The following is a 19843-nucleotide window of genomic DNA, read 5'->3' on the forward strand; positions in this document are numbered from 1 at the left end:
TCAAAATTACTGAAACAGTTGAAATAGTTTCCAACGATTTGCTTTGCTTTTACTTGGTAAATTGAAAATAAATGTTGGTTTTAAGAAGGTCCAATCCTTCAGCAGCAGCAGGCGGCATTTTGTGCATCTTCACTGAAGCGACTTGTGTGAAGACAAGTATGCTAAGCATCTTGAACTCTGTTAGTAACTGAGGGTGGAGCTGGGATTATGATTCGCGGGAAAGTAATTATCTGTTTTTTATTGTCAACTTTTGACCTCATTTAAACGTTTTATATCTCTGTGTGCGTTGCATATTTTTCCCGCTTTTGGTGTAGGCTACATAACAAACACATAAATAAAATACATAAATAAATAAATAAAAAAGACAAGTTAAAATTCAGTCTTTGAAGCAAAGGGTTGGAATCAGAAGAAATTTGTAATACAGACTTGATTGGTGGCCATCAACAGGCATAGCTCCTGTGGTACGTCCCCACTCTGCAGTGGTCAAACCAAACATTGTCCTGCAGTAATCATGGCTTCCTATTATTTCAATGAAAGGGGGAAAAAAGGGGTGTTAGCTTGTTTTGACACAGATGCTGGTGGAATGCAACCGCTTTAGTAGACTTTTCTTTTGCATCACTTATTTTTCAACAAACAAGAAGTTGTCTGAATTAATGTAGTGTATTTTAAACTGTTAAAAAATGTAACACTTTCATTGTGCTTTCTCAATGCTATATGTAGATGGCAGGTCAGCGGGTTCATACTTTTGTTATGTTGGCGTGTTCAAACTGGCAACCTACTGTATAACATGATAATGCCTACCCCTTGAGTCACCGTCCCCCCCAAAACTTTGACATGCATGATGCATCTATATTTACATACATTTTGCTCCAGTCACGCCTTGAAATGTTTTCTGTGCTGCCTTTTGTAAGTAAAACTGGACCGGCAAGGCTGAAAACCGCGCAGAACGCCCCCTGGTGGATATTTTGTTATGTTGTTTGGCGACGCTAAAAACAGAAAATAGATCCAAGATGGTGGAGCGCAACACCGTGTTCGTGTAATTCGAACTGTTCGTATTTCTTGTCTGAAATACGTTGTGTTTCAGACAAGATTTGTTCGTAAGTATTTGCTAATTGTGAAAATAATAACTGTCTCTTTGTTCTGTGTAACGGTGGTATAAATAATCTGTACGTTTAAGTCATGTATCAACATGTTTTAGTTTCATTTTTAGTTCGAAGGATAATTTGCGCTGTTCGTTAGCTAATACTAAGTCTTGTGTGTTACAGTTTGCGATGGCCAAAGTGATGGCAGTGGTCAGAGGCCACTCTTCAATAAACAAGTAAAAAAAGAAAGAAGTTTTATTTATTGAATCGTCGTCGTCTGTTTGTCTAACTGCTGAAAAATGGAAAACTCAGGGCGAGGACAGCACACTTTCTATCCGGTTTGCACATCTAGTGATTGTAGGATTTACCATAACTTATTGCAAAATAGCTTAGGCTTGGTTATAACTGGATGGAGAGCACTGTGAACAACAACTGTCATATTTTGCTACATATTCTTAATTGGATTTAGGTCTGGACTTTGATTTAGTCTTTCTACTGTTTGATCCAAGTCATTACAGCTCCGGCTTTAGGTTCAGGGTTGCTGCCCTGCAAGTATACAAACTTAAAGGTAAAGGTCAATATTTTCTTCCAGCATTGCAATGTGACCACTGACCAGCTCAATTCATCCTCACTTGCTGCCTTGTCGTTCCTGAAGAAGAACATCCAAACAGCATGATGCTACCACCATGTTTTACTGTAGTGATGAGGTTTCAGTGTGATGCGTTTGGTTTGAACTTACTGGAGCAGCTTCTTCCATACTTGCTGTGTCCCTTACATTGTTTGTGGAAAACTTTAGATGGGACTTTTTGATTTTTTTCCCCCTGCTTCTCTTCCATAAAAACAACATTTAGGAAGCGCACGACAGATTTCTTCACCACATTCTTTCGTAGCCTAACCCCATTTGAACTCTTCATTCCTGATTTTTTTCCCCCTGACATTTATTGTCAGGCAATATAATTGTTAGAATTTTTAGTTAAATGGAAAATTATAATTACCACTTTTTTTTTTTCCTTTATTGCAAATGGCTTTAAATTCAACTTAGAAATTGTTCAAATATATTCCTGGAGTCAGACAAGAATGGGAGGAAGGTAGTGGTGAACTAATTGAGGCCATAAACTTGGGATCAGAGCTTCAGATCATGGAATGCACGCTCGGCCACAGAGCCGCCAGGACACTCCGGATTCCAGTAAATGTTTTTCCCCCTGAACACCATTTGTGCTTTGATGCTGTGACTAAGGCCTCTGTCACACAACCACTTCCATCATAACTACTCATGCAGGCACGCATTTTTTCTGCTCTGTGTGCCACTTCTCATTTGTGTCATGTTTGGTTTGGAAATGCAAAACTGTGGATGTTTACAAGAACCAGATAATTCAATGTGTCGTGAATATCAGCAACAACAATCACGCGGTTTGTCTTCCTGCTAAAACCAGAAAGCCAGTGCGCAAATGATACTGGGCCTGAGCCATATGGACAGTTTCTTGCTCATGTTGGGTAGGCACAAATTACAAAAGGTGACAGTTACAGTAAGCAACATGAAAACAATTAAGTTATCTTTTCCCACAAGGAAAATACACAGTTGCCTCAAAATTATGAAATCACAGAACAACGGTGAACAGGCTTGTTTCCTGGATTAAAGTCAACCGGCCAAGCGTTTATGACTGTTCTAATCAGATAAACATTTTATAGCAGTGAGGAGTCTAACTCCCAACTTAATTTAAAAACATTTAGGGAAATCGGCGTTTCCTGAAATTGCATAGATTAAGATGTGTACAGTGCACTCCAAACAAGGAAGTTCTGTGGAGTTTCTGTGACCAGAATTATGTCTGAGTCAGTTTTGATAGTGAGAGCTTACTAAAGTTTCCTTCAGCAGGAAGCAACCTGATAAAACCCTCTGTATCCTGAAAGACGCCGGACACTGGATGTGATTATTTTTTCTTTAATTTCCACGGGGCTTGAATTAGGAGTCAGACAAAAGGTTTACAGTGAATGCTAATGATTATTTTCAGTATTATATAATCAAAAAATATCTCAACATGTCATTTTCTCTATTTTTAAGTACAAAACTTGTTGTTTGGTATTTAAGTGTACTGAACAAATATTGTGTTATTTTAAACCTGAAACATCCAGAATATGTGGAAATGAAGTTTGCAACTATATAATGACCATAAGTGATGGGAATGGGGTATTTGGGAGCATTAACTTTTCTTAATCAACCACGATGAAGATGGAGAAAGAAAGACGGACCAAACCAAAGCTTGGTGCCAGTGCTTCTCAACACCAAAAAAGTTTTTAATTATTCATTTATTTACTTGCCTCAAATAATGTCAAGCACAAATGTGACAATTTTCACCAATATTAATATACAGCTGTCATGGCAGTAGTTACTATTGTTTTATGTTATCAAATTCTTTACTTGATTTCTTGATTAATTGTCAGAATAATTGTCAGATCACTGAAATACTAGAAATAATCAGCCTAATAAAATATCTTAGTTTATCTTCATCTTCTAATAATTGACAAAAATCAAGCCAAAGTTTCCAATCAGTCCCCATACTGGCTGCTTATTCACATATTGTCATAAAATGTAAATTCACTGTGTTTTCTGCTTAATAAAGTGGACAAAAAATATATAAAAATTTGATTCTCTCGGTTGAAACGTACTGAAAACTTTTTTTTTTTGCTTACCATTATTTTGATAAATAATCTCTTAAAAGAACATTAAAATAATATCAAATTTGGGTAAGGATACACAATTCTGCTTTGCACCTTGCAGTGTTGTGTGTTTGATATGACGACACTACTTCCATCAAGGCACACAGCCAAAGTAGCCATTCAGGCAGTGAAATTACTGGAAGCACTTGGAGTACATTTAGCCATATTTGACATGCATGTGTGAGCTGCCAATACTTCTGCCTTTTCCCCGAGCATGCTCCATATGCTTCTTATTACGTCTTTTCAGTCTTCCTGAGTTATTGTCTGGCTCCTCCTGACGCCAAACGATATCCTCTGACACGCTAAACGGTTGACCTTTCAGACTGAGCACAGTAGAAATCGAAGGACGGTTGACCAGAACTTCCTCGAAATCAACATAGCTCCTCTATTGGCAACTTGCTCTACCTGCCATTTTGGTCAGATTAACTGTAGTTTTCAGAAAATACAGCCAGAAGTTGTAAAAATGTTTAAAATTCTGCCTAAAACTTCTTGAAATTGACAAGAAATGTGTAAGGAGATATAGATTTAATAGACTAAGTTTCACTTATCAATTCACTCTCAAGAAGATTTGTGTCCCCCTTGCTTATTGACCCGAGTCATACGAGAAATCCAGCTTTCCAACAGCCGGTTTATTACAGCTAAACCAGAACAAAAATCTGTAACAAGGTTGCATTCAGGCTTGAAGCATACGGACAATTGCTACAAAACCAGACGGTTCAGTTTTATATCGTGCATAATACCAGAACAGCTTAATGTGGTTTTGGTGCTCAGACAAACGTCTGATTATGATTACATGGATCCAGCAGTTTTCACCAAGATATAAACATTAAAAGGCTCTCTAAAAGGCATTTGATTTTCAGAAATCATATAGTAATACAATACCTCTTTATCCCCTCCAAAAAAGCTGCCTGGCTCAGTAAGAGGACATTGGTCTCTCTAATTTCAGCTGGCTATTAACTTGCCTTAGTTGTGAAGTGTTGGCCACAGTTAATGACACCCCTAGGAAAGATGGGCAAAAAGGCAGAAAATTAATTAATCTTTTATTTCAAACCACTTCTGGTCTTTATGCAACACAAATGGTGCAATCATCCCATCTATTGCCTGTTTAGTTTATTTGCCTGCATAATACCTGTATGTATATTATATATATATATATATATATATATATATATATATATATATATATATATATATATATATATATATATATATATATATATATATATACAATACAATTCCAAAACATGTAAGCTGTAATCAGTTTCTTATATTGCTGAGCATGAGACACTTTCCCATTTATTTTGTTTTGTTTGGTGCAAAACTCTCCAGCATTGTTTATTGCCAAAAAGCTCAATCTAAGTCTCATCTGACCAAGGCACACAGTTCTAGTTAAAGTCTTAGTAGAGTTCAGATGCACTCACATATGCACGCTTTTGATGGTAGGACAGAAAGGCTCCCAGCATCACCACCAAAACCATCAGTTGGTATATAAATAGTATCTGTTTGTCATACGGACTTAGTGAGCCCAAGATCCCACTAATTTCTGTAACCTCACTTACAATCCTGCCCACAGTCTGTGGTGACAAAACAAATCCAGCCTGTGGCTAGAAATAAGGGGAAGTCTGATCTAGTTCAGGCAGTCAACTCACAGTGCTGCTGTTTCCCATGTTGATATTTCTACAGCTATGCAGAATGTGTCAAGCATAGCCTAATAATTTGAGCGATCTATAGTATTTAAGCTGCAAAACATTCTGCTGTGCTCTGCGTATCCTGTGCTCTTATGCCTGCTGTTGGCTTCTGCGTGGGTCTCTTCAGACCATATGGTCAGAAACCCTCTCCTCAAACTCTGACCAGACTCAGAAGAAGACAGGTTCATGGATGGAGATACGCTCATCTATGATAATTCAAGATGCGTTGATATTTATAGCACTAAAACTGGCTGAGCTTTTTGTTGTGTAAAGGTAAATGTTATTTATATAGCACATTTTCAGCAACAAGGCAATACAAAGTGCTTAGACATTAGGGAATCCAATTTCCCATAAACTAATTTATTATTTAATAATGTTCCTATAAACATTATTAAATAATAAAGGTTGATTATATTTAAATTGGTTTATTTCAAATGTATTGTTTGAGGTAACTGTTGGAAACATACACAACAATTCCCCCGACTCCAAATTTGTCATAGTTAAGTTGTCCGACTTTTTTTGTCACATTATTTTCGGGGACAAATCGAAAAGACAGGAGTAAGAGTCACCTGACAGGATAAGACATTCACCACACAGTGCTTATAGGGTGACGGCTATGTAGTCATTTCCATATTGCAGAATCTTTTTGAATATTTCTCCACTGAGGCAGAATCAGATATTTGCTAGACAACACTTGAGCCCTTTTCCTGCTTGATGTCTGCAAACAGGACACTAATGTGAAAATGTACAGCACTATGGAAAGCAGTTCTGACATAGGAAACAACTCCAAAGGCTTCATTTAAAATATTTTCTTTTAAAAGTATTGCAACGGTAAATAAATCCATGCAATTGTGCTGCCATTTTCTCAAAAATACAAAGTAGAATTTTGGTTTACTTGTTTTAAGCAAGCCTACATTTTATCACTAACAAGCATAAGCATACAGCCATGCTGGCAAGATATAATATATATCCATCCATCCATTTTCTTGCACCCTTGTCCCTTAGTGGGGTCAGGAGCGTTGCTGGTGTCTCTCTCCACCTAACGTTTCGGGCGAGAGGTGGGGTCACCATGGACAGGTCGCCAGTCTGTCAGAGGGCAACACAGAGACACACAGGACACACAACCATGCACACACACATTCACATCTAGGGGCAATTTGGAGAGGCCAATTAACCTGACAGTCATGTTTTTGGACTGTGGGAGGAAACCGGAGTACCTGGAGAAAACCCACACATGCACAGGGAGAACATGCCAACTCCATGCAGAAAGACCGGGGCCGGGAATCGAACCCAGAACCTTCTTGCTGCAAGGCAACAGCTCTACCAACTGCGCCACTGTGCAGCCATAATATATATTATTCATCTGCCTTACTATAATCTAAGTTTAGTTTAATATATAAAGATACTCCATTGGGATAAAGCTCACTAATAGTCCCATTTTTCTTCTTAGAGTTTTTCTTTTTGTCAAGGAATTATGAGCCGCAAACCAAACCCTGAGTGAAAAGTAAAGCATAAGGTTTTGCTTCTCTGTAGTCCAGAATCATACATGATATTTGTGAATAAAACATCAGTCAGCAGGTCTTCCATCAGAGCGTACTGTCTATGATTCTTAACAGAGCACGAGGAGGATGACAGAGCAGCCTGACAGAGGAGATGAAGACCAGGTGCGTGTTTGTAGCAGCAGATGCACAGATGGTCATCTTTTAATCCCGAACAGCAAAGGGAAAAAAAAAGACCATCATCAACACACTCGTTCATTTTTGTAGTTCTGTTTTTTTGTGTGTGTGAGCTTCTAACAGCTGCTATGAATTAACTTGGCATGCAGTGTCTTCAAAAACTATAGGCTCCTATTTTGTTTTATGTCTTTCCACTTCTGTTTCAACAAGTCAAAATGTATCTCTGTACACTTATTGGAAAAATTTGCAAAAGGCCTTAAATTAATTTATCATATAATTCTGTAGCATTTGCTGCCACTCTCCCACAAATCTTCTTTATTACCTCTCCTACCATCCACCTCACTGTGTGTGTTGATGAGATAAACTTGGGTTCTTGTCCAGCCTTGTTAGATTAGATGAGAAGCTGCTTTTGTGATGTCATTTCCTGACACACATCTGTTTTCTAAACTTTTGCGTTTTCTCGTTTTTTTTTCCATTTTGAAGAATAGCTGGCAGAGACAGGCCTCTAAAATTGCTTCAGATAGATATATATTAGGTTGTGGCTTATTTTATTTAGCACCAATTATTTCATAAAAAAAAAAAAAAATCAGTTACAAGTTGCATTTTTAGCTTTTTCTTAATATGAGAATATGTTGCTGCACAAGAAGTAAATAAATGATTGTTGCATATCTTTACAAGGGCAACCTATAAATGTGGAGAGGATAAACGCAGAGAGTAAAGGGCCAATTTATTAATCAATAAAATAATTATATTTCATATGTCTAAAAACCAACCCTTTTATTTTTAAATTGTGTTGTTATCCATAAAGAAGTGTCCAGAGACCTTTTCTGGGCAAAACATTTAGATTTCTAGTCCACAAACTGGTGTTGGATAATAATAATAATACTGCAGAGATAATAATGCTGCAGTAAAAGATACATTAATTTTAGGACTTTTTAATTAAACAATTTATCAGGGGACCAACACAGTACATTTGAAAAGAATAACAACAGATTTTAGTGAAGTATTATGTGATAAGGAAACAGGCGGAGGCACGTAATCGTTTCCGATTTTGAAGAGCTGCCACAAGTATTTATATTCCAAGACGAAGGACTACTAACACAAACATTTCACATGATGCCTGGGTAAAGGACCGTATAGCACAAAACATTTAGTAAACACAACTTTCATTTTCTTCCCTCACCATATTTATTCTATTTTATTTTATGTTTACATTTTTCAGTCATATATTGATTTAAATTTATGCTAGAGAAACAGTTCACCCCGGAGCATTTGGACACTAGGTGGCGCTTTAACTGGTAAGATTCGCGTTCAAACACCAGCTCATGTAATCAGGTGTGCTCATTATAAGTGTTGTTTTTAATTTCATTATAGGGATAATTAAAAATAAATTAAAACATACAAAGAGAGGTAGTCATATAGAGTATGCAAAAATTGAGAATAGACAAACATCACTGGTAAGTTGATGGCATTTTAAAAGTCGCATTTTTTCCATAATTGGTCAAACTAAATTGGGTGTGGTGAATAGTTTCACGTTAGAAACTCGTTGTGTGTTTATTCATACGTCTGACGTCACTGCCCCTCAATGATCTAAGGCCATTTTTCAAATAAGGAACATGTTGCTCATCTGGTTCTAATCCTATTCCATGAAATCCAAATTCTCAATCAGTGCTAAACCATTGCTTTTAAAGAACATTCTTATTATATATGTATTTTTTCTTCTTTTTTTTTGTTTAAACATCTCATGATTGTGTGCACTTGACTGGGTTTCAGCCATTGGAGATGTTGATGTTGATAATGATGATGATACATCTTTGTTTTTTGACCAAAAAAATAAATAAATATGTCCAACATGACGAAGGCACAGAAAACGTATGCAGTCTGAAAAGGCGGGTCGTTGTCCTCAAACACCTAAATTAAAACATTGTCATTGCAGGTTTTCTCATGTTAATAACGCCTGTAGTTTGTAAGTAATCCCCTGGATTTTCTGCCGCCCATGATTGTCTTGGCCCTCCTGGGGTCACAACAAGAGATCAGTTTAACTTTGGAACAACTTGCCAATGTTGGTGTTGATTAAACCAAGAGCAAATGCAAAATATGTGGACAATGCGGCTGTGGTGTGTTTACGTGGTTCATGTGAATGATGGGCACAAGGTGATGTTTAATCAGATTATTGCTTCTGAGAGAGTGCGTGTGTGTGTGAGAGAGGGTGGAATGGGGGTCGTGATGGTGGGATTATGCGGGTAAACTAAGGGGGTAGTGGAGCTGCGTGCTCTCACACTGACACAGAGACGCACAAACGCTGAGCAGCGAGCCTGCAGCGCACACTGCAAGGAAGTTTGGTTTAAGAACTTTTCTCGCTTACTTTGGGCTTGCAACCGAACAGTTGCAACACAGACTTTTACTTTCTTTAACTTTGAATCGCGTACTCAGTTCGGACCTGTTGGATCAAACTCACTTGCAACTTCTGCCTGTGATCAAATCATCTTTCAAAAGAAACATTACAGAGCTTTTTTTTTTTTTTTTTTTTTTTTTAGAAGTGAAAAAACAAACAAACATCTGCTTATAGCGGAGCGGTGGAAGGATGATCTGACCCTCGGGAGGACATCTCTCTTCCCTCACCCAGAGCAACACGTGAAACGGCAACGGGAGCGGCAGCGTCCAGGAGGCTTCAGTCAACATGACCATGTCCGGCGGTTTTGTCGGATACTTGTCAGCTCATTTTACGTGACCGCATGGTGCCGGGGCTGCGGAAATAAAGGACCGCTCTCCATGCGCGCTGGAGAAATAAACAGAGCTGTTGCAAACACGTTGTTGGAGCTGTCTTGGACAAGTTTGCTGAGAGCTGTACAATGCAGGGCACGTTGGGCGCATTCATTCAGTCCTGTCTCATCCTGCTGGTACGTGCAGACCAGTGGAGGCTGAAGGATTCCTCCAGCTCCAGCTGCGAGCTAAATAGGAAGGTAAGTGTTTTATAAAATGAATTAGTTGGTCTGCTTTGATTAAAATGTGTAATTTAATGAATCTGAAAGCGCCACCTGAACTCCTCCTTGACTATAATTATTCATATTTTTTATTCCGAATGTTGTTTTCATTCATACTTTTAATATTTTCTTTACTCGTCACATTAGACATGCAAGAAAATCTGAGTAGCCTGAGAATAATTATAGTAAAGACTGCTAAAGTGCAAATTCAGTGGCTTGTAAAACTTTTGCACATTTCACGTCACATAAATCAATGCGATTTTATGGGGATTTGATGTGATTGTCCAAGACAAAGTGGCTCATCTGGTGCAAAGAATATTATGAAGCAAAATAAAAAATAGTGTGATATACGTATGTATATATTTAACCTCCATTACTCAGTAACACAGCTAAACACTGTGGTTAAAAAGTTGCACTGTGCATCATCTCCATAGTGAAACATGGTGTTGGCAGCATGATACTATGTGGTTATTTTCTGTGGGTGATGCGAAATTGGTAAGAGTTGATTTAAATGAGATTGTGCTAATGACATGTTTTTATCTATCTCTGAGGAATAACACCGCAACTGAGTTGAATAAGTTCTATAGTTGCAAGTGGGAAAATATGGGAATTTGCTAATCGTTGTAGTGGTACCTTTCACTAAAAGTCAAGAACGTTGTTTTTTTTCCCTCCCATTTTATATGTTCACAAAGTAAAGGAACATTTATGAAAGTTACATAGTAAATTTATTGAGCTACATGCTGTCAGAATTACAAATATATACTTAAAGCCTGCAGTCCTCATCACATTTTACGTGTGTGGCAGCCAACTTTCAAAGACAAACAACCAGTGAAAGGGACTAGATTTTATGGTAAGTGTGTCAGTTAAGATGCTTAAATACATTATGCTTTAATTATTAGCCTTGAGGAAACAGGTTTCAAATTAAGATGTCTTCTATCTATTTCTAATTATTTTATCTGCTCTCTGCTTACTACCCATTAGTCACTTTAACAGTACGTCTGTGTTTGCACATTTCCCTTGACCTCTCAGGGAGTTTTATTCAATGGCAACAGGAAGGCATAACATTCTGGGCAACAGCCCTTTAGTCAGACAATTACCCACATGTGTATTGTTTCTCTGGCACCCGGCTTCTAAGTGGCCTGTTAAAAAGTAATTATCAGTCTGTTAGCAGTCTAACAGGCAGACAAAGAGGTTCTAGGTGTCAGACAAGTTCGGTGTTGGTTGTAAAGTAATTGCAAATTCAAACCTCGCCTCTCTTATAGAATTTATGTGTTCCTAACTTGCCTTTGAGCACCTCGTAAATTAATTGGCCAATGCGAAATGGCATCAAGTTTAATGACCAGGAACTATTGAATCCAGTTTACATATATCTGGGGATTTATTTCCACACTGAATATTTTGAGTTTATTCCTGTGAAAAGGCATAAAATAAATGCTGTGTCACATTGAAAACATCAACATAGCATAGTTTATTTTGTATTGTTTTCATTTTTCCCTCAGCAAGCTGACCTAAACTCCTTTCTGTGGACTATCAAGCGGGATCCCCCTTCCTATTTTTACGGTACAATCCATGTTCCCTACACCCGTGTTTGGGACTTCATCCCTGAAAATTCCAAGCAAGCCTTCCAGGAGAGCAACATTGTTTACTTTGAGCTGGACCTAACTGACCCGTACACCATCTCGGCCTTGACCAGCTGTCAGCTGCTCCCCCATGGGGAAAACCTCCAGGATGTCCTACCAAGAGACATCTACAAGAGACTTAAAAGACACCTCGAGTACGTAAAACTGATGATGCCCTCTTGGATGACCCCTGATCAAAGAGGGAAGGGACTCTACGCTGACTACCTCTTTAATGCCATAGCTGGGAATTGGGAAAGGAAGCGTCCCGTGTGGGTGATGCTGATGGTGAACTCGTTAACTGAGGCCGACATCAAGACGCGAGGGGTGCCGGTCCTGGACCTGTACTTGGCCCAGGAGGCGGAGAGGATGAGGAAGAGAACAGGAGCAGTGGAGAAGGTGGAGGAACAATGCCATCCGCTCAACGGTCTCAATTTCTCGCAGGTGAGTTTGACACTTTGAGCATTGACTTTAGAGCTACTTCTCCTGAACATGCATGTCTTTAGCAGAGTGAATATTTAGGACTGTGTTGTTCATCTTACAAAGGATAGATCTCTTTAAGACAAGCTTGCATTTATTCTTTATATCTTCGAATGTACGCAGACCTTTAAGAGTTAAAAAACCCCCAAAAACTTAAAAGTGTAACTGAGCTGAATGTGTTTTGCTAATAAAACCACCAGGATAGAGTGAGATCTCTTTAATTGGCTTCTTGGGTAGATGAGAAAAAAAAGGTGAAATTGACAGGGGAGGATAAAACCACAGCTGAGCTGAAAGCTCAAAACAATAAAACTGCATAACTTTGCTATTACCTTCCTGTTATCTGCTGAGAGTGGATCTCTCAACCTAAATGAATCTGACACATGTTGTAAAAAATACAATGTATTTTTTTAAATTTGCATCTTTCATCCACATGTTCCATCTAAGTTCATTTTTAAACATCTCACTGATACTGAAAGCAGATAAGTTTAAAGATTTCCTCCCTCAGTAACAACTTTCTCTTGTGAGTGTTTTTGTTGTAGCCACCTGGTAGCACCGATAAATGAGTCATTCACTGATGTGAACAAAATCTATATTTTTTCCTTTTTCTTGAGCGCCTTATCCAAAAAGCCTCCAAAACAAATAATCAACTGATTCTGTTCACCAGGTGATTTGTCTGTGCATCACTATTTATACACCCGAATGTGTGGTCAAGCCTGCTGAAACTCTAGTGACAATTAAGTATAAAGCACTGAACACATCAGCTTCATTAGTTTGACCTTAATTCAGTTTATGTACTTTTGTCATCATAATTAATAAGCATACAGTGTGTTATACAGATTTGTAATTACAGGTCTTTCTTGTTTCACTTAATTGTAGCGATATTGTGCCTGTTCAAATGTAAACTATTAAATCAATCTCTTGATCATATTGAAAAAAACAAAACAATTGTTAAGTTTGAAAACTGATGCAGATCAGATGAGAGTATAGAAAGACAGATCCAACTGTTTTTTCCAGATTATTAAAGTGGTAGAAGGTGTGCTGTTAATAATCAGCTGTGCAAACATTCAACAACTTGCTCCCCTATGTTCTTTAGTATTAAGAAAAAATTGATCCTAACAACTCCAGTCAGAACCACAGAAAAGCAGCCTTGTTCCTCAGATGGCTACACTTAAATACCCTTGACTGCCTGTCTGTCCGTTACTCTGTGCCCTTGTAACCTTCTCGGGCTTCATAAACATATTTCAGCGGTAGCCATCACTATGAAAGCATGTTCCATATTAGTGAGGAGTTACTGCTGGCCATTTAGAACAACACCTAAAAGCTTCAAGTAGCATTATCTTAAAGTAGCCTCAACAGCCTCTTGCTGGAGCCTCAACAGATAGCTCAATAATTAGGAAGTATCTGCAGTATCACCCATCAAAGGTAAAATCAGAAATAGAGATCTTGTTGTAATTTTGCACAGCTCTTTGAATGGATACGATTTCTTTCAAATAGTCTTAGATGAAACGTTAGAAACATCCTCACTGACCTTTATCTAACAAGCTTTCTTAGATTAGTAATGTACAAAAAAATTCAAATGTCATTTATTCATTTATTTATTTATTTTTACCAATTTTCTTCAAAGGGTTTGTGTGCTTCATTGCGTTGACATGAGACTGGCTATTAGAAGTATAACTCGGGATTGCCAGCAGAAAAAAAATAAAAAATACTATACTAAAAATATACCGCACTATAAGGTGCACCGGATTATAAGGCGCACCTTCAATGAATGGCCTATTTTAAAACTTTTTTCATTATAAGGATTATAAAGCATTATAAGGTGCATAGAATAGATGCTACAGTAGAGGCTGGAATTACGTTATGCATCCACTAGATGGAGCTGCACTAAAGAGAATGTCAACAAAACAGTCTGACTCTGGTCGGCAAGGAGAGCCTTCCATGACTGGGTCGGGGCGTGGTCGGACGATGGTCACCCTTCTCCGTTCACACACAGCATGTTCGTGGAGAACGTGGTGCTAAAGGACCTGCAGACGACCTGATACTAGACGGTCGGTAGGTATGTAGGTCAGTCAAACCTTATTAACAAACCAGCGTTCTGACAACTATCCCAGCATGCACCGCGTGCTTCTTCTTCTACGGGCGAAAATGAAGTCGGCGGCTGCTTACCGTAGTTGCTAGACCTGTTGTGGCTCAATATTGGTCCATATATAAGGCGCACCGGATTATAAGGCGCACTGTCAGCTTTTGAGGAAATTGACGGTTTTTAGGTGCGCCTTATAGTGCGGAAAATACGGTACTTTGCATCATCATTGCTTTGCTTCAATAAGGCATACAAAGCTCCCCAGGCTCAACGATGAAATTCACTACCACATAACAAACCCCTGTCGCAACGCTGCATAAAAACACGGCACAGCTTGAAACTTCACAATATTCACACTCAGTTTCCATCTTATTACCAGCAGCTCAGCAGACACCTTAACCCTGCTGTCTCTATATTCCAGTGAACCTCTATCTCCCTCTTTCATGTTGTAGTTGAAAGGGCCAGTTCCATTAAAAGCCTTTTGGTTTAACTCAACTGTAAAACGTCCATGCGGAGAGTGATGAGTGACAGACATGCTTGGTGAAAAGGTATTGCCCCATCGTCATTCTTGACTGAAAAACAACGTTTTATCAGGCTGCAAAGAAAGAGAGGGAACCCCATTTCTACATTTTTATAGCCTCCGATATGTTTTTACTGGCTAAAAATGAAAAATGAAAATATTTGACACTCTTAAAAACACATGGGTGCGTTAAGGATACATCTAGAATTATATCATGCTTGGTTACATAGCTGGGTTATGACGTGCAATTAAAGAAAAAATTGGGGCCACCATTGAACTATAAAATGTGTATTTTTTTTGTAAAACATCAACAAAAATCTGCATAGTTGGTTAGATAATCCTATCATTAGCTGAGTTAGATTTACGCACTGGAAAGTTGTGGTAATTCCTTCCCATCTTCCTTTTGGGTTCTGAAATAAAGTTCTGTCAAAGTTCTAGACAAGTTGACCCTGTAGTTATGTTTCATTTTTATATTGTCATGTATGGCACCCACTAAAAGTGAGCTTAAGATATGGAGAGTAAAGGGCATGTACCGCAATTTTTGCTGCTGTCTCCAGGCTTATTTTAAAAAGCATGACAGAAAGGCAGCTGTGAACACAGCTTTTGTACTCACGTTGCGTCAGGGACAGGGGTTTTCAAAGTGTGGGAGAGCTAGCCTTTCCTTCAGAAAGCAAATAAACAATTGAACAACTTAACCATAAATAATCATGGTCCTTCGTTTTTATTTTCCTTGGCCCGGACTCTGTCTCCTTACTTACCGTAGATTTAGGTAGATAAAATCTATCCGTTTTGTTTTTTGACATTGGCGTGGCGAAGTTGGCTAAATGTTCGCAGTTACTTTTGGTGCTTAATATTTTTTTCCTCATGTCGCGCTCCTCCTGAAGTGCTCTGGCGCCCCTTAGGGGTTCTGGGGGTAACGCCCCACACTTTGAAAAACCTTGGTTTATAACATCTAGTTTTGCACTATTATATAAAACTGCAGACACTAAAGACAAAATGGTGAAAGCAATGTAAGCTACTAAGGCAATGTATCTGGTGAAGAGCAGAAAATGAGGAGAAATGTTATCGGACACCAGTAGCTTGAAGAAATCGGCACCTCATCAGGGATTTCAAATTTCTCAGTTGTGACTCCAGCGTGCCTGTATTTCATCATCGTGATTAAAGGACGTCTGTGACAAAAACTCAACTTTCAGATTAGATGTTGTAATTTCAGCCCTTGTTCTGACCATCGTTGTTATTCTGATATGCCGATGTGTCAGCACTCCAATTACACCACTAAAAAAAAAAGCCCATTTCATTTTCTCAAACTATACAGTGTTTGTCAGAGTGTCACTTTTCTACACAAAGCCCATTCCTTGTTTAGGTACAGCTGCACTACAGTAGTCAAAATGTTATTCTGTACAGACCATCTGTCACCACACTTGCACTCTGTAATTCTTTCTACAGTTAGTCTCCCAGTAGTAAAAAGTCATTTGCAGCTAATTCTGTCCGGAGGTGGGTGGAAGAGAAGGAAAAATACTCAGACAGCATGCGTACATCAAATATGACAGAATAAAAAAACAGATTCTCCAAGTTAATTATTGTTGGGTAAACATACACGAGGAATCTTTGGAGTCTTTATTTGTTCAATCACCCAGTCTCCATACATCAACACACCTTTTGCATCAGCATAAAAATAAAAACCATGGATAAAGCAATATTTTCTGGCATGAGAAACCTTTTCCTCACAAACAACACTCATGGTATCCTCCGCTGTTCGGCTGCTGATTCCCTGCTCCAGTTATCTACCCCTGTTGCAAAACTAACTGTCAGAGTTGGTCCTCTTCCTCCTTATTCAATAGTTTATTGTTTTATAATATTGAACTTTAGAAGCTATTCTTTTGTGGGCTTGGCGAAATCTGTTGTTTTCCCTTCTTGACCTCCACAAAGCTCACCAGTGTTTCCCATGTAAACGATCTTAGCTTCAAAATCACTCACTGCATCCTTTTTCCCTGGATGACAACTGTTGGGACGTTCCTTCAATATATTCAAATATGAAACATCTTCTTTGACAAGAAAACGGTTCATTATGTGATGCCCCTGCAAGAATTCTGGATGGCACTGTGACACACTTTGTCATCATATATATATAGAAGTGCAGATATGGTTCTATGGGCATGATTCAAAATGTTAAATAAATAAAAAACTGAACTTTATAAATGACTTGTATTCACTGAAACCCTATGATTTCTGTTAATTTCAAGATTTTTCCAGCAGATGTACGTGGTGCCAAACAATTCTCTTCCTTCATCAGTTTGCAACTTAATATTTTTCACTATTAATCACTATTAATGTTTATGGTTTTGAGTCAGTTAAAGATATTGTATATTACGTTCTATCAAAGGGACATGCAAGATTGCGTTTAGAAGCCCAATTCATTTTTTTCTTTCATAAAAACTGACTTAACTCATCACATTTCATTGTTTTGGATCATCACTGTCCTTCTAACCTAAAGTAAAAGAAACGTTCCAAAATATTTTGATTTAGAGGTGAATTTTTAATCATGTCTTCAAACTAAATCAGTTTAAAAGTGAGCGGTTTTGCCTTCCAAGTGATTTGCTAATTTAAGCGTTTGCTTGTCAATACAAATTAAGCCCATTTAGCTCGTTATTACCAAAGCACAAAGATTTTTACTTTCTTTAGTCAGTTCTCTAATCTGGCCAAGCATGACTGCTCTTATTATTGGACGGTGCCCTCTGTCTTTTGAAGAGTGGGCTCAGCCTTGCCCATTACACTAAGTGAGCTTTTCCAGGACAACAATGGCTGCATGAAGGCCCGCTTTCTCTGTCACTGTTGTTGGAAACCCACGGGACATTCCACACCTCAGTGGCGCAGACCTGCTAATGAAAGTGTTGTTTCTTTCCTCCCATCACTGGGTTTAATGGTGCATGGAAATGTGATGAATGCAAGTCTCAGTGTAAGTTTGTAAGAGCAGAGAAGGAATGTTTGAAGCCCATTTAGTTCATTCATTACTGGGAGAACAAGGAGAGCTGAGATACCGACTGAGATCAGTAGATGAGGCATTAAAGGAGGAAGGCTTTTCTCCCCCCTCCTTTAAAGGTATGATGACGTTACCTCTGTTTGACAACCTTGAAACCCCTGCACTCCTTTTTTTGACTTACACTGACAGACAACAGGGCTTTTGATCTGCTTGGTCAAACAATGCAAGGTTTGATGATAAACGTTTGAAATATTTCACTCCATGTACGATGAATTTATATACTTTATTTTGTGAAATGAGTGATGAAAATGCTGAACGTTTTATGATAACGTTTTTTTTTTTTTTAGATGTGTTTGGCATGGTGTGTGCTGGTATATCACCTAAATGCAGCAGGCTGAGACATTGAGTAGACGTTAAAGTTTTAACAAAGAATGAAAAATCAAAAACTTACAAAAAAAAAGAAAACATGGAAAAGGCAGGAAGACCGAGCAGAACATTAACAGTAAACAAGAAACAACAGGGACGAAACATGACTAGACAGGAGGAGGAACCAGCAGTGAGAAACTGAGAATGAGTTGTATATATACTGGGCAGGTTGATTACTGAACAAAGAACAGATGGCTGATTAGAAACGAGTTGCAAGTGTGATGGGAGAGAACAGAAGGTAAGGTGAGGAGAGAGAGAGAAAGAGAGATGTTTACACGGGCCGTTAAGCTAACTTGTGGCTTGCTTAAAAGATGAAAATAGTGACATTCAACTAGTTACTTTTAAAGGACAGCTGCTGCAAAAATATTATTTCATAAGTTAGATGCAAACCCTAATTTCAAATATTTAAATTTCTAATAAGTTATCAATCATAACAGCCTTTCAAAAATAAATATTGTGCTACTCTGCTGGACATTGGTGCAGCCGGGCTGTTTGCTACATATTTACACAATGTGATTCAGAATATGTGATTTTTTTTTTCCATCCTCTGCTCCAGAAAACGGTGAACCATTCCTCAAAAATGCATTCCAACTTTGAACATTGCTTTTGTTTGTGCTCACGACTGAATGGGTAATTGAGTTTGTACAGGAAAGAACAGTATTACACTGTAATAAACAGACTGACTCGGGAGAGAACTGTTGCCATCTAGACCCTTCATTCAGGCAAGAGTCAGAGCAAAATGCCTGCAGTGATGAAATATGCAGCATACTTTAACGGTCGTGCGACCAGAGATTTCACTAAGGTAGCTTTACATTGTGACCTGTGCTTGAATTTATTGTTCTTATTACAGTATTCTTCAGGCGAAAGCTAAATAAGCTGCCAAGTAATTGCTTTGGTATAAAAGATACACATTCCTTATTGGGACAAATTATGAATCATGTGGACATTTAAATAGGTAATCCCAAGAAAATGTCACCATGTGAGATATTAACAGAAAATGTGTATTTTTCAATACCCCGGAAAACAGATGTTTAGTGGATTAACGCAGTGATTTAAAAACAAAAATTGTGCCATACACACCAACGTCATGGTGATGACTCCTGGCACGGCTGTGTCGTCTTTCTCATTGATGTGGTAAGAAATTATTTATCATCTTAGGTCTATATTTACTTCTCTTTTGTCTTAACTTTGGTTATGAGATAATTTATTTTGTATCACACTGCTTTTGATCAGCAGGAATAAACTTTCCATGTGTAATTACAGCATGGAGCATATTTGTCCAGTGTGTACTGGCTCATGTAATTGCTGTTTAATATTGTTTGCATGTGTGTATGAATGTTTCCATGCATATGTGCTTCTCTCCGAGAGGTCATGCCTGCGTATGAATGAGGGCTTTCTGTGGTTATGCGTATTTTAATGAGCATATGCAGCTCTATCATTGAATTTCCAACATGTTCTTACAACTGCCTTTCTCTGTTCTCATGTCACACCAAAGTGCTTGATTTCCTCTCCACTGTTGGCCAAACAGTTGCGTATTCTATGTCTGGCATTTCCTTCGACATTATCTGTCCATCTGTCTGGATATGTGACACCGGA

At 38.3% G+C, this 19843-nt stretch overlaps 1 protein-coding gene across 1 annotated transcript in view; it reads left to right on the forward strand.

Annotated features, from left to right (window-relative positions):
* The first annotated feature begins 6472 nt into the window (after window positions 1–6472).
* Window positions 6473–19843, forward strand: part of trabd2a (TraB domain containing 2A) — a 55287-nt gene continuing 41916 nt past the window's right edge. Inside the window, exons 1-2 of the mRNA XM_008423926.3 lie at window positions 6473–10124; window positions 11645–12205. Of these exons, the coding sequence (XP_008422148.2) occupies window positions 10014–10124; window positions 11645–12205 (672 nt within the window). The 5' untranslated portion in view covers window positions 6473–10013. The remainder of the gene's footprint in view (window positions 10125–11644; window positions 12206–19843) is intronic.

Source organism: Poecilia reticulata, chromosome 12 (assembly GCF_904066995.2).
Source record: "Poecilia reticulata chromosome 12, P_reticulata-male-v2, whole genome shotgun sequence".
Taxonomy (NCBI): Eukaryota; Metazoa; Chordata; class Actinopteri; order Cyprinodontiformes; family Poeciliidae; genus Poecilia; species Poecilia reticulata.